Consider the following 14718-nt stretch of genomic DNA (forward strand, 5'->3'; position numbering starts at 1 on the left):
ACCACCATGCAGGGTGGAAGACAAGTTATATATATTTTTTTAAATCGGTAAGGTATTAAAAAAATAATAATTATATAGCTAATGAAAAACATTTAAAAATGGATCCCATAATTCTTTTTCGTTTGCTTGCAGTAAAAAAACTGCTACTACCTCGGCAGCGTCCAAGACACTGAGGCCGACAAAATACTCATTATCAGAGTGGGGGGAGGCTTCTCGGCTATATCCGTCCCCTAATGATCCCCCTGTCTGGAACAGATAAAAAGAGAAACAGATTGATGAAAAACAACAGAGGGAGCTGAGAAGAAGTAGAGGGTGGGGAAAAGAAGAAAATGAAATTTGAAAGATCGAAACGAAAGATAACAAGGTAATTCCATATCAATTCTGAAACAATTTCTAACCACAATAATGAAATCTGTCGGAAATTTGTTTTTAGGTAATATTGATCCAGGCAACAAGCAGATATTCCAACACATTTTTAATTTATTAGCTTTGTAAAAAATATTCTAGTTAGTTCAAAATGAGTATGCATAATTTACAGCGACATTTACAGAATCAATAATATATAAGTATATGAAGCAAATACATTGCAGACTATGTCAAGGCTGCTGCAAAAATGGTGGGCTCTCTCTACTATGCTAGAAAACAACTTACATTATTCTGTATCTCTACAAAGCCACCATTTGCTTATGCATGGAATATTGTTGTCACATTTGTGCTGGTGCATCTGCTACTAGTCTCTCCCTTTTAGACAGGGTTCAAAAAAGAGTCACCAGCCTAATAGGTCCTGCATTATCAACCAAGCTCCAACCCCTGTCCCATCATCACAATGTTGCATCCCTGTGCCTGTTTTTACAAGTATTTTAATGAAATGTGCTCTGACGAAATTTTAAGCCTTGACGTAAATACCCCAGACTAACCTGACAAGCAGCAAAATCCCACCCCTTCACCGTAGAGCCCCTATAATGCTGCAAAACCTTTTACTCTAATAATTTCTTTCACTAAATTGCTAGACTTTGGAATTCCCTCCCTATCTACTGCTTCTCTGACTGTACTAACATACAAAAATTTAGCTGTAACATGAACAGACATTTCACTCCTCAACTCCCTACTTAGGTACCATATCTACAGGCACAATCAAATAGTAGCCCCTTATATCCAAGTGGCAATATGTCTTGTTGGGGGGGGGGGCGATAAGAGTTTTTAAAAACAAAAAGTTAGATATATTTTTATATGTAGAGGATTCACTCCAAAAACTAATTAACAGATCATTATGAATTTTGGAACACAGCTGCTAGGCATAAAGGGTCCAAATATGATTTATGTCCAACATTTAAGGCTTAATCTTAAAGGATCTTAAATTAGAATTCAGGGAATCTTAAATCGTGTTTAAGGATTACTACACTACTGTCCCAATGACTACAATACAGGCATTAAACCTTATCCTCGAGTGGTTTCTGGGCCTTAATATGTGGTAACCCCTTTGTAAAAAAAAAAAAAAAAATAATTAAAAAAAAGGATTACAGATAAAATTACATGTAAATTCTTATATATTTTATTTAAATCCAGAAAAAAAAACAAACTTATTGGTCATTTCAAAGTTGCTTGTAGCAAAGATTAATGAATTAAAAACAGTTTCAGTCAAATCTGAGTGATATGGAATTGATATGGAATTGAAATGGATAATTGTCAGAGGAAAGAAATAGAAAAAAAAAAAAAATAACGAAAGAAAATAAAGGAAAGATTTAACTGAATAATTGATTGGTTTCATTGCTGAAAGATAATGATTGAGAAAAGAAAATGTTAATAAGATTCTCCAAAATAATGATGGCACATTATTAAGGTGTATAATGAAATAGTTGGTAGATTTTTATACAAGGTCACGACATTGGACATGCTAGTGTTTCAGACAGATGTTCGGTTAAAACCACAAGTCTTTATCAGGCGACTTAAAAAATAAAAAAAAATAAAAAGAGGCCGCCTTTCACAGAAAAGATCAGTCCTCAAAACCTTAAAAACTTTGAGGACTGTTTTTTTCTATGAAAGGCAACCTTTTTTTTTTTTTAAGTCACCTAATGAGGACTTGTGATTTTAATCGACCATCGGTCCAAAACATTAGCATATCCAGTGTTGTGACCTTGTAAATTTGTCTATATCGATAAAAATATATCTTGCTCTTCTTTTATTGAGCACTCTTAATAACCTCGTTAAATTTGTGAGTTATCATTCTTGAACACCTATAACTTGGCATATCTATAATTTATAATATAAAGCTGAATGTATGTGTGTGTGTGTGTGTGGTCACGAATAGGCTCCTATATGGTTGACTATTTTAAAAAAACTGATTACATATGATAGAAGATGTATTGAGACACAGGAATGGATATGTTTGATCTGGCAGAACAGTGGTTTATTAAAATTGTGGGGGTCTGCGTTCGTGCCTGGTCCACAAAGTATGGAAATAAAAAATTAAAAAAAACGTTTACAAGTGTTTTTGATATAGATGTACATAAGAATACTTTGATAAGTATGTTTTATCTTAAATAAGGATGGTATAAAAAAATTGTGTGGTCTGCGTTCACACCTGGCCTCCATAGAATGGAAATAGGCACAAACTTTAATAAAGACTTTTCATATCTATCTGCGTAAGTATACTTTGATAATTATGTTTCAGTTTGAAGAAATATAGTATAATAAAATTATGGGGTGTTCGTTCGCGCCTGACCTCCATAGAATGTAAATATGTCACAAAGTTTAACAAGGTTTTTTCATATAAATCCACAGAATATTGTGATAAGTGTTTCAGTGTGAACAGGTATAGTATAATAAATTATGGGGTTTATCTATTTTATTTTTACTTTCATCATATTTTGCTTTGGTTTTGATACCCCCAAATTCGAAGCTATCTCATTACAACCCTTTTTCATAACCTATCATACTTTCATAAATCCGAGTCCATTTTCTGTAGGCTGTTTTTGAACCCAGTCAACGACAGGTACTTTTGCTAGTATATATATATATATATATAATGTGTGTGTGTGTATATGTTATAGGTATTCAAGAGAGAAAACTTGTGAATTTAATGAGGATACTAAGAGTGCTAAATAAAAAAGAGCAAGATATATTTTTTATTAATATGGACAAATTTACATAGTCGCGACACTGGACATGCTAATGTTTCAGATAGATGGTCGGTTAAGAACAGGGCTTCTTCAGTGAAAGACAAACTTTATTAAGTCACTTGACGAGGACTTGTGGTCTTGACCAAATATCTGTCCAAAATATTAGTATGTCCAGCGTCACAATCATGTAAATCTGTCTATATCAATAATACATATATATATATTATATAATAAAAGAATTCACTAGAATTAGTAACAGTAAAAGTTTAAGAAAATAATATATTAACAAACTGGCTATTAAATAATGTACAGCATCATCATGTTGACATACCGGTTCTTGTTAGGTCACCAAAGTTAGGCAACGTTGAGCCTGGTCAGTATCAGATGGGTGACTGTTTGGGAATACCAGGCTCTGTAGGTAGGATAATGTCACCACCTTCCTGCAAGATCTGTAAAAATCTAACGTCATTATTTCCCCTCATCACAATATACATGTGACCAGGGATTGCTTGTGTATTTGATATTTCCTAGAAACTTCCTAGGTTAGAAGCACCAGCTGTCATCTAGATAAACAAGTTTTGACTCTGGCTTGAGGCACTACCTGTCTAGCTACACTGAAGAGCTATGATAGATCGAAACAGTCTATCTGTAGATATTAAACCATAAATAGAGTATATATATATTTATACAAACATTATTGGCTACATATGTGCAAACATAATTCTGTTGCAATTTCTTTAGAAATGCAGCATAATCGAGCTGGATCTTTATACCCATAAAGAGTAACAATACAACCCAATGATGTTGCACTTCTAAAGGAAGTGCAGCAGAAACATACCTGCACACATGTCGCCAATAATGTTTGTATAAATAAATGTAATATAGTTTTTGTTGGAAAAAATGCAGAAAAAAATGAAGCAGCGATCTAAAGTCAATTTGATGTTATTTTGTTTAAGTTATATTTGATGTGGCTTAGAAAACCTTTAAATCTAATAAATTTAATATGATGTATAAGCTGTTTCAATTAAAAATGCACATTTAAAATAAGGAATAAAAACTATTTAGATTTGTAAAATAGTATATATAAATTATATAATATATAGATATAAAATATCAAAGAATGTATTACACGCTTAGTAAGATATCAGTATATCTAATATATATGTGTATATCTTACATGAAATATGTATATTATATATATATATATATATATATATATATATCACACAACATATGTATATATATATATATATATATCACACAATATATATATATATCACACAATATATATATATATACATAACACAATCATTGTATATATAATATATTACACAATATGTGTGTGTATATGTATACATATTACACGATATATGCGTGTGTATATGTATATATATTACACGATGTGTGTGTATATGTATATATATTACACGATGTGTGTGTATATGTATATATATTACACGATGTGTGTGTATACATATATCACACTATGTGTATATATATATATATATCATATGATGTGTGTATATATATATATATATATATATCACACGATGTGTATATATATATATATCACAGTGTGTATATATATATATATATCACATGATGTGTGTGCGTATATATATATATATATATATATCACATGATGTGTGTATGTATATATATATATATCACATGATGTGTGCATGTATATATATATATCACATGATGTGTGTATATATATATCACATGATGTGTGTATATATATATATATATATATCACATGATGTGTGTGTGCATATATATATATATATCTCACATGATGTGTGTGTGTATATATATATATATATATATATATATCACATGATGTGTGTGTGTGTATATATATCACATGATGTGTGTGTGTATATATATATCTCTCACACGATTTGTGTATGTATATATATATATATATTACACGATGTGTGTGAATATATATATTACAAGAGGTGTGTGTGTATATATATATATATATATATATATATATATATTGCACGATATATGCGTGTGTGTGTATATATATATATATATATATATATTCATACATATATATATATTCCATGATATATGTGCATATATATATATATATATATATATATATATTGCACTATATATAAGTATATATAGTGCATATATATATATATATTGCACTATATATAAGTATATATAGTGCATATATATATATATATATATATATTGCATGATATATGAGTGTGTGTATATATATATATATATATATATATTGCACGATATATGAGTGTGTATATATATATATATATATTGCACGATATATGAGTGTATATATATATATATATATATATTGCACGATATATGAGTGTATATATATATATATATACATACAAAATATATATATATTGTATAATATATTTAGCAATTCGTGCATATATCACAAACAACATTGCATTATATATATCGTATATAATATTGCTCAATATGTTTGTGTGTGTGTATATATATATATATATACATATATATATATATAACGTGTATATGTATATACAATATATATTGTGTAACACGTTCTTGGCATATTACATAATATATTACATAAGCGTGTAAGCATATTATTTAAGGTATGTAATGTACTGTATAATACAGTACTCGTTGGAGTTGTATGCAATGTAAATATGCTATAGAATATTTATATAACCAAATTACACAATGCAACTTTTATATATTAGACATAATATAGTACATACATGACTTATTTACTCATGTGGAAATATACTCGTTTGCATTTATCAGCCATTAATGATGCCACATTAAAGATTTTATCACAAAAAAATGTTTGGTTACTATTTTTGTTATGAGGCTGATTTCTAAAGATTAATACATTTCTTTCATTCTTTCTATTTCTCAAGACTATATCATAGATATTTAAAAAATGAGATTCATTAAGCGATCTCATCTGCCTGAAAGAAAATGATAACATTCACTGAAAAAAAGATTTTACAAAAAGTTGATAGATTATTTAACATTAAATGTTTTTTTAAATAGTTTTTCTATTTCATTTGATTCAAATATTTCGTTTGATGTAAAAAATATCAACATCTTTTGAATCATTGTCATATAATAGGAATTTTGTAGAAAATTAAATGTTAAAAAATGTGTTCATTTCTTTAGAAAGAAATCTTCAAATTATAATTAATCAAGCACCAATGTTTCAGATTATAAAAATAAAACCTCTAAAGGCTGGATCAATTTTTGCTTGGGGGCGGCCAATTTTATGTGTAGGTTTAATATGAAATGGTCCCTCTACTTTATTTTTAAGTAGATTAATAATTACACATGCATTACAAAGTCTTCTATGATTAGGGTGGATTCCACTGAAAGTCCCAGAGAGAATTAAATAAAAATTACTTTCATTTTTAATTTAATAAAAAAAAAAGTACAATGTTAATCAGTTTTTAATGTTTTCATTGCATTTCTAGTGTCACAATAAACTTACATGATTAAAAAAATTATGAAACTAAAAATTGAATAAATCGTCAAAAACAATAATCAGAAAAATTGATGCTTAATAATCCAAAGGCATTTTTTTTAATTTAAAATAATGAAAAAAAAAAAAAAAAAAATCAAATTCCATAAAAAATTTTTTTTTTTTTAATCCAAAAGACCTTAAAACAAATTCATTGTTGCATTCAATTTTAACCTGATTAAAAATATGTAATTCTATGCACAAATAATAAAAATTAAAATTTCTTCAATAAATAAATAAATAAAAATGAAAACTGCTCACTTACATTAGCTAACTCAATCATAGCTTCACATTCTTCTTGTGAGGCAAGTCCGTCTGCCACAAACCTCTCTTTGCCAAGGAGATCTTTGCCAGTCATTGTTACTTCGACTCCTTGTTCCTGCAACGTTTTCAGTACCTCAGCCCCGTCGCTTGTGTTGATTTTTACCCTTTGTTGGTCCATCTTCTTCAGCAGTAGCGTTGCGTCCATGTGGTAGAGTTCATCCTGGCGAGGTGCATTGTCGAAAATGTTGAGAAGAACACACCTTTGGATACCTGGTTCGGAAAATGACTTCACTCCAACAGGATCATTGGATTTGTACGTAACTAATCGACCACACTTTGGACGGATGATAATCTATGGAAAATGGTAATAAAAATAAATCAATCAATTATATTTTTAATGCATACACACATAGTCATAAGATTTTGATTGGTTGTTTTTGTTTTATGGCATTTCAATCAGTTTTGGGTTATTTAATGCCAAATCTAGTCATTTTGGAAAAAGGTTTTCATGCTTTAAGTTCTTTATATCTTCAAATATTTATTTATGGAGTTTAGTAGAAAAATATTGTTGTTTTTGTTATTGACTTTGCGGAACATGATTGAGTTTTGCAGAGGGAAAGGAGAAAAAACAATATCAATGTTTGATGCATTTTTAGCCAGGAAAACAGTATTTTCAGACAGCCTAATCTGGTAGCACCAGATGCTACACGAGGTATTACCATTTCAAGCCAGAGTGAACCTAGGAGTAATGGTAAGTAAAGTGCAACTCCACATTCCCTATAACCGTAAATGGAGCCTTGCCACTGTATTTTTGTAACGTCATATCAAGAACCATTACAAGAGATTCTGTTTTGCAGTTAAGCCACCATGCTAAAGTTTTAAATGACTTAAATTTATAATCTTCACTGCTTGCTTAGTATGGTGCCTAGATACCTCAATTTCCATCTTTACTTAGCTTCTCCAGCTTTATAGTTTATTTTCAGCCCTGTGAACTAAATCACTTGTTTAGTAATATTATCCGTGCAAACAATAGAATAAAACAAAAAAGCAGCTTAATACATAATATACTGTGAAATAAATTTCCAATATTAAAAACATAAAATACAAATGAAAGATTAATGTAGTTTACTTGAAGCATTCTTTAGTGTGTATATAAACGAAATTTACAGCATGCAATGCAAAGATGTAACGGATAAACAAACTGAAGCAAATTAAGACATAACAATGGAATAAACTATGCAAATTCACTTTTTATTAATATATTTATGTAATTTTTATATAATTTTAACATTGAATTGTGTTATTACTTGCATCAATGTAGTTTGATAGAAGTTATGTATTATATATATATATATATGCATAGATCATCGTATAACGATTAGATCACTGTTTGACTGACGTAAATGAACATTTAAAAATTAAAATGTTTAAATTCAACGTTATTTCACGTGGTTAATGGTAGCCGAATTGATACGGTCTTCACTAATTGAGCCAGAGATGTCTCGTGTTGCGGGGTTTGAATCGTTCGACTGGTGTTAATCGTGACACCCTGCACTGAAGATTCCCGAAAGGATGAACCACTAGTGTCTGTAGGTATTTAATTATTATAGTAAAAAAATAATATATATATATATATATATGTATGTATATATCGAGAAAGAAGTGAACCATAATCGAATGTTAAAAAATACATAAGTCGATAAAAAAAAAAGAATCACGAAGTGTAATACAACCTAAGAAAAAAGTGAACATTATTCGGAATATTATAAAATAAATAAGTCAATTAAAAAAAAAAAAAAAACGAAATGCAAAAAGAACAAAACCCGAAGCGCTTTTCAGACGGACTTTGCAAGGATATACGTCTGTAAACCCCCCCCCCCAAAAAAAATAAATATTGACAAAAAAAAAAATATTGACAAAAAAAAAAAAAATTGACAAAAAAAAAAAATATTGACAGAAAAAAAAAAAAAAAAAAAAAAAAATATTGACAAAAAAAAAAAAAATATTGACAAAAAAAAAAAAAATAAATATTGACAAAAAAAAAAAAAATATTGACAAAAAAAAAAAAAAAAAAAAAATATTGACACAGATATACATTTCATGTTATCTTATACTCATGAGTCTGGTTCACATACCATACCGCTGGTCAAACAATTGAAACTTTGAATTCAAGTGATGATCAGGCTTTCAAATATGCGAGAAAGAAATCTTGTATTTTCTATTTTGTAGACACAAGCAATAAGATCCAACTAGTGTAAGAATCTCCCAAAGGGAAAAATTGTGTCTAAATTTGGTTCTTCAATTTAATTTTTGGTCCCCCGACAAAAGGAAGGTGGACCTGTAAATTCACCTTTGTCCGTTTGTCTGTTCATGTCTGCACTTTTCTCAACTATGCGTGGAATTTTTTGAAATTTTGCACAAACATTAAACATGATATGAGTAAAAAAGTAACAGAACGGATTTTCCGGGAAAACTCCGGTTGCCACCTTAGAAGTGCCTTTTGGGGTAAAATGGCTAAAATTGACACTTTTGTGCTTATTAAAAAAAAATTGATGCCTTGGATTTTTATAAAACTTTCTGAAAAGTTGTAACTAACTGATTTCTATATAATTTTGTTTGTCTATACTTCATAATAACTCTTGGGTGTGCCCCAGGGGCTCTTTTAGGGCTAATAAAAACATTCCATTTTTGTGACTATTTTACCATATTTGTCCAAAATTCTCTGTGTATGTCTATTTAACAGTTTTGCATGGTGCTGAACTCAAATTTAAATATGTTAAGGCCTTGGGGACTTTTGGAGCTAAATGGAGGGGGGGGTCAAATGGTGAACTTAGTCATTTATTTTTCTGCATGATGCAGAACTCAAACTTACATATGTTAAGACCTAAAACTGCACCATTTGTTCATTTTCATCAGGATTTGACATTCCCCTGGGGACTTTGGGGACTAAATGGAGGGGGGTGCTAAATTTAGGCATTTTTTCTTACGCCTCATTCACTGTGCACTCACAGGGGACCATACATGCTTCACTTGTTCTCAATGTGATCAACTTAACAGAGCTTGATACTTTTTTTAACTGATATTTTTGATATCTATAGGCACATGTTTTGTGTTACCAACATTCATCAGTATAGATGATTTTACTGTACTGCCAATCGGACAATTTTAACTTGAAATCCAAGAATTTTGAACCCTGGCTTTTTACTGCTAGGCTATCATGATGATCATGTTTTCAAATACAAGAGAAATACGTTTTGTATCTATTTGTGTTTGTATGTTGTATTTTCTATTTTGTAAGCACGAATAATCAGATCCAGTCAGCATACCAATCTCCGAAAGGGAGAAATCTGCAATATGGTTACATTTAAATCTTCAATTTAATTTCTCTCAAAATGCTCAACCTAACAGAGCTTAAAATTTTTTGTTTTTTAATAAATAATTATTTTTAATCTCTCTAGACATGTTTTGTGTAGTTTTCATTTGTCAATATGGATGGCATAATCATAATGCTGGTGAGACAATTCAAACCCCAGATCTATATATTTTGAACGTTGGCTTGAGAGAAAGTAAATCTTAATTTTGTTTAAGAATAAAACAGAGTGGTGAATGTAATTTACCTCATCTGGTTGAGAGAAGAATGAACCTGCATCTTTTTCAATGTCAGTGAGATATGTTATGGCACTGAAAAAAAAAACAAAAAAAAACAATCTCTTTAAGCATGAATTGCTGTTTAGTGAACTCAATTGGAAAATAGCAAAGTCTTTAAAAAACAAAAAGTTGGTATCAAAATCAGAAAAATTTGTGGCCTTTTTCCATTGCTAAAAACGCTTCTTTTAATTGTGTGTATATTTTTTATTTTCCATTGCTCATACTAATGATAAAATGATAAATATTTATTGATTTTAAACTATCAGTACAACTAAAATTTATAGATACCCTCCCTCCACAAGTGTATTTTTTTTATATTTGTGAAAATACATGCATATATTACAATGGGTTTTACTATAATCTGCTTAAACAAAAAAAAAAGGAAAAAGATAACTATATAGCTAAATATTTATAGATTTTAAAAGAATCTGAATTGGTATCTGAATCAGGGAAGTATTGGAATGTCTTACTAATAGAAAGATTGTGCTCAGATTTTAGAAAATCTATATAATATATTTCTAAGTTATATAAACATAACTATTTTAAAGTATTTATTATGATATCATCCAAATTGCTTCAAAAAACAAAATATATTGTACTGATGAGGTGTATGCTAATGACAAAAGAATCCACAATCATAATTTTTTTATTTTTGCATTTGGGTGAACTTTTTTTTTTGTGCTTATATACATTTCGCAACCCGTATTGAAAATATGGTTTGTGAAACATGAATAAATAAATTGATTCTGGACTAATTCTTTCGTTGGTCATTCGGACGAATATATATATATATATATTTCTGGGATTATTCTTTGGAGTTGTATAGGAAAATGTCATTTTTTTTAAGCTATAAGATTATAAATAAACAGAGTTTTAAAAAATAGACAAAAGCAAAACACTGAGTGCTCCCTACTACCAGTGGCTTTACATTATTTATCTCCCTTCCACAATGCGAGGATGGGGCACAAGAGTCGGAAAGTGGGATTTGCGATGCCAGTGCCCTAGAGAGAGAGAGAGAGAGAGAGAGAGAGAGAGAGAGAGAGAGAGAGAGAGAGAGAGAGAGAGAGAGAGAGCACTCTGAACTGCAAAATAAATAAATAAATAAAGTCTGGGAAACTCTATCGGCATTCCCCAGTAGGGGTGCCTCAGACAGTTAGCAATAAGTTAACCCCTTCTCAAAAGGTGAAAAGGCAAAACTTAGAACTGCACAGGACCAAAGACATAACTCAATTAACAAGAAACAAGTCATCTTATTAACTTTTGTGCCGAGGGACAACCCGACTGGTTACCAGTGGCTTTATGTCAAATTAAGCCCAGCTTAGTAAAGAGCACTGTTTTTACAGTAAACTGATTCTTTAAAAAAAAAAAAGCGCTTACATCCACATTCGATATATTTGAAAAATGATAAAATATATATGTAAAAAAAGTAGATAAATGTAAAAAAAAATTGTTCAAAAAACAATTTTTTTTACATTTATATTTTTATCCACTTTAGAAAGGATATTGAAAAAAGTTTCGAATATAAGGTTAGAACGATAAAATTTTTATCCTAGAAAAGACATGATTCCATATTTCCCTTTGATCAAAACCGGTTTTCTTTTCTTTTTTTTTTTTTTTTTTTGCAAACCATCTACTAGTTTGCCAGTTGTGTACAAATCCCAGGAGCGATAGGCACCTTCTATCATATCTGAAAGTGACACAAAGTTCAATGAGCGAGATCGGAGATGTGCCACTGTACAACTCGTGCTTTCTACCAATCCAAGTTATGACAACAGGACCGTTGCCAGCATCCTCAAAATGCATCACTAGATTCCCATGCATAACAGAGTGATAAAAATAAAGTTTCAAAAACAATAGATTTCTGCACCTCAGATGAAATGTGTTTTGTCTGCTTCCTCCATTCCTGGTCTCTCTTATCTTCATTCCCCTTGGAGCACTGTCCATTCACCTGGCATGGCTAAATCACTTGAGTTTGTTGGTTAAGTAGAGGAAATATGCTTGGAATGTCTGCCTGATGAAGGATGCTCTAATAAACAAAATAGGTACTAAATATATAAAACAAAAATGATAGGAAAAGCCTGTTACTTACTGGAAAGTTCCTTGAGGAAGTGTTTCATTAATACATCTGCCTGTTTCAGTCATGTAACAATCACCTATTTAAAAAAGCACACACATTTTAAAGGTTAATGTAGTTTTTTTAAAGCATTGTTTAATGTATATATATATCTATATATATATATATATAAATTTAATTTATAGAAAGCAATAAGAGCAGAGGTGTAACGGATAAGCACAAATTGCAGCAAATGAACATATATAACAGTGGAATGAGCTATGCAGGTTTCACCTATTATTAATACAATAAATAATATATACATATATCATGGACTCTCCCGCCAATTTCAACGCATGAGGTTTTTAGAATTTTGTCTATTTAACTTTATGTGTGAGTCACAGTTGACATTGCAGTTCAGCCAACGATCTACAAAGAACTCCACAGATTGTGCAAGGGTGTGGATTGTTGGAGTATATGGCTGGGACAGCGGATGATACTTTATTTTTTTTCTCTAGTTTGACACTGCATTTTTCATAATGCCATTCAAGCATGTAGACCTCCATTCATTACAATCAATCACAATATATATATATATATATATATATATATATATCCTATATTATATTTGTTTTAAATTTGTATGTGGCTATGTATTTTTATCCAATATTTTGAAATAAGGTGTGTGTGTGTGTGTATATATAAGTAAATTCTTGGTACAGCAAAATGGAAGGAGAAATTTCAGAGGAAACATAATTTAATTTAAATACCAAAGAAACAAAAAAAAAAAAAACGAGCAGGTGGAATTATTAAAATTTCCTTAAGGCCTTATCGTCTGACCCTCTAAGAGGAAACGTCAGAATGATAAATTAAAAGCTAAGAATCGAATGAGGAAAGAGGGAAATTGGTTTCAGTTGGAAGACCAGTGAAAAAAAAAATATATAATTCTCATTGCTCAGGTGGTTTTAAATCAGTAAATATTTCCAACTGATGTTTCAAAATCTTTTGTCTACACAGGCTAGGTCGAAAGTTATTAATGACTAACGCCTCAATGATATGAAGATGATATTTCGACCTAGCACTGTATAAAACAGAAAACCACCCATCGGAATATTGGTCAGAACAAAAGATTTTGAAACATCAGTTGGAAATATTTACTGATTTAAAACCACCTGAATAGTGAGAATTATATATATATATATTTTTTTTCTCACTGGTCTTCCAACTGAAACCAATTTCCCTCTTTCCTCATTCGATTCTTAGCTTTTAATTTATCATTCTGACGTTTCCTCTTAGAGGGTCAGACGATAAGGCCTTAAGGAAATTTTAATAATTCCACCTGCTCGTTTTTTTTTTTTTTGTTTTTTTTTGTTTCTTTGGTATTTAATTTAAATATATATATATATATATATATATATATATATATATATATATATATATATATATATCCATATCCATAGCCCTTCAGCCCCTGAATGGGCATAGGCCATCTACAACTTTATAGATGCTTTTGTAGCGAGGAGTTCTTTTTACAGGGTGAGGGTGCTGCCCCCACGCTCAACTTTCCAGAAGGTACATACAGCACCTAGCCTTCCCAAATGATCACCCATGTAGCACTGGCCAGGCTCAACATTGCTTAACTTTGGTGATCTGGCAAGAACCGGTGTGTCAACATGATTGTGCCGTACATATATACACAAACATTTAAAAAAATATAGTACGGTCAAAAGGCATATTTGAATATGTTTAATTTGCATAACTTTTTAAATAGTCCATAATTATTTTATAATTTTAATGTTATTTTCATTATCTGAAAAAACTTTGTCGATATTAATGATTAATTGAAGTAATATAATATGAAAGAATAAATTTTAAAAAAACTTTTAAAATATATTCAGTAATTATCAAGCAAGATAATTTGAATGAAACTAATGTTTAGTTAGCTAGAATGATATACCACGTAGTCATAAGAGTTTACAGAAGGGAGATACCCCCCCTCTCTCTCTTTGTGGGAATGTTTAAAAACAATAAAAAAGGAAATCTTGGTGTTGTCCTGCTTCTACCTTTTTTCTAGCCACAACAGATTGTCTTTTTATTGTTTTTATGGTTTTATTTATGAG

At 30.1% G+C, this 14718-nt stretch overlaps 1 protein-coding gene across 4 annotated transcripts in view; it reads right to left on the reverse strand.

The window, feature by feature from the left end:
• LOC145292869 (prolyl 3-hydroxylase 1-like) overlaps positions 1 to 14718 on the reverse strand; it is a 388700-nt gene that overhangs the window by 49155 nt on the left and 324827 nt on the right. For 2 of the 4 annotated variants that reach the window (XM_080138980.1, XM_080138978.1), the window contains exons 10-13: positions 12635 to 12698; positions 10515 to 10578; positions 6899 to 7249; positions 151 to 246 (exon numbers count right to left, since the gene is read on the reverse strand). In XM_080138980.1, coding sequence (XP_079995106.1) covers positions 151 to 246; positions 6899 to 7249; positions 10515 to 10578; positions 12635 to 12698 — 575 coding nt within the window. The remainder of the gene's footprint in view (positions 1 to 150; positions 247 to 6898; positions 7250 to 10514; positions 10579 to 12634; positions 12699 to 14718) is intronic. The other 2 variants (XM_080138981.1, XM_080138979.1) reach the window with 1 other exon arrangement.

Source organism: Euprymna scolopes, chromosome 14, assembly GCF_053919585.1.
Source record: "Euprymna scolopes isolate OS-2025 chromosome 14, ASM5391958v1, whole genome shotgun sequence".
Lineage (NCBI taxonomy): Eukaryota > Metazoa > Mollusca > Cephalopoda > Sepiida > Sepiolidae > Euprymna > Euprymna scolopes.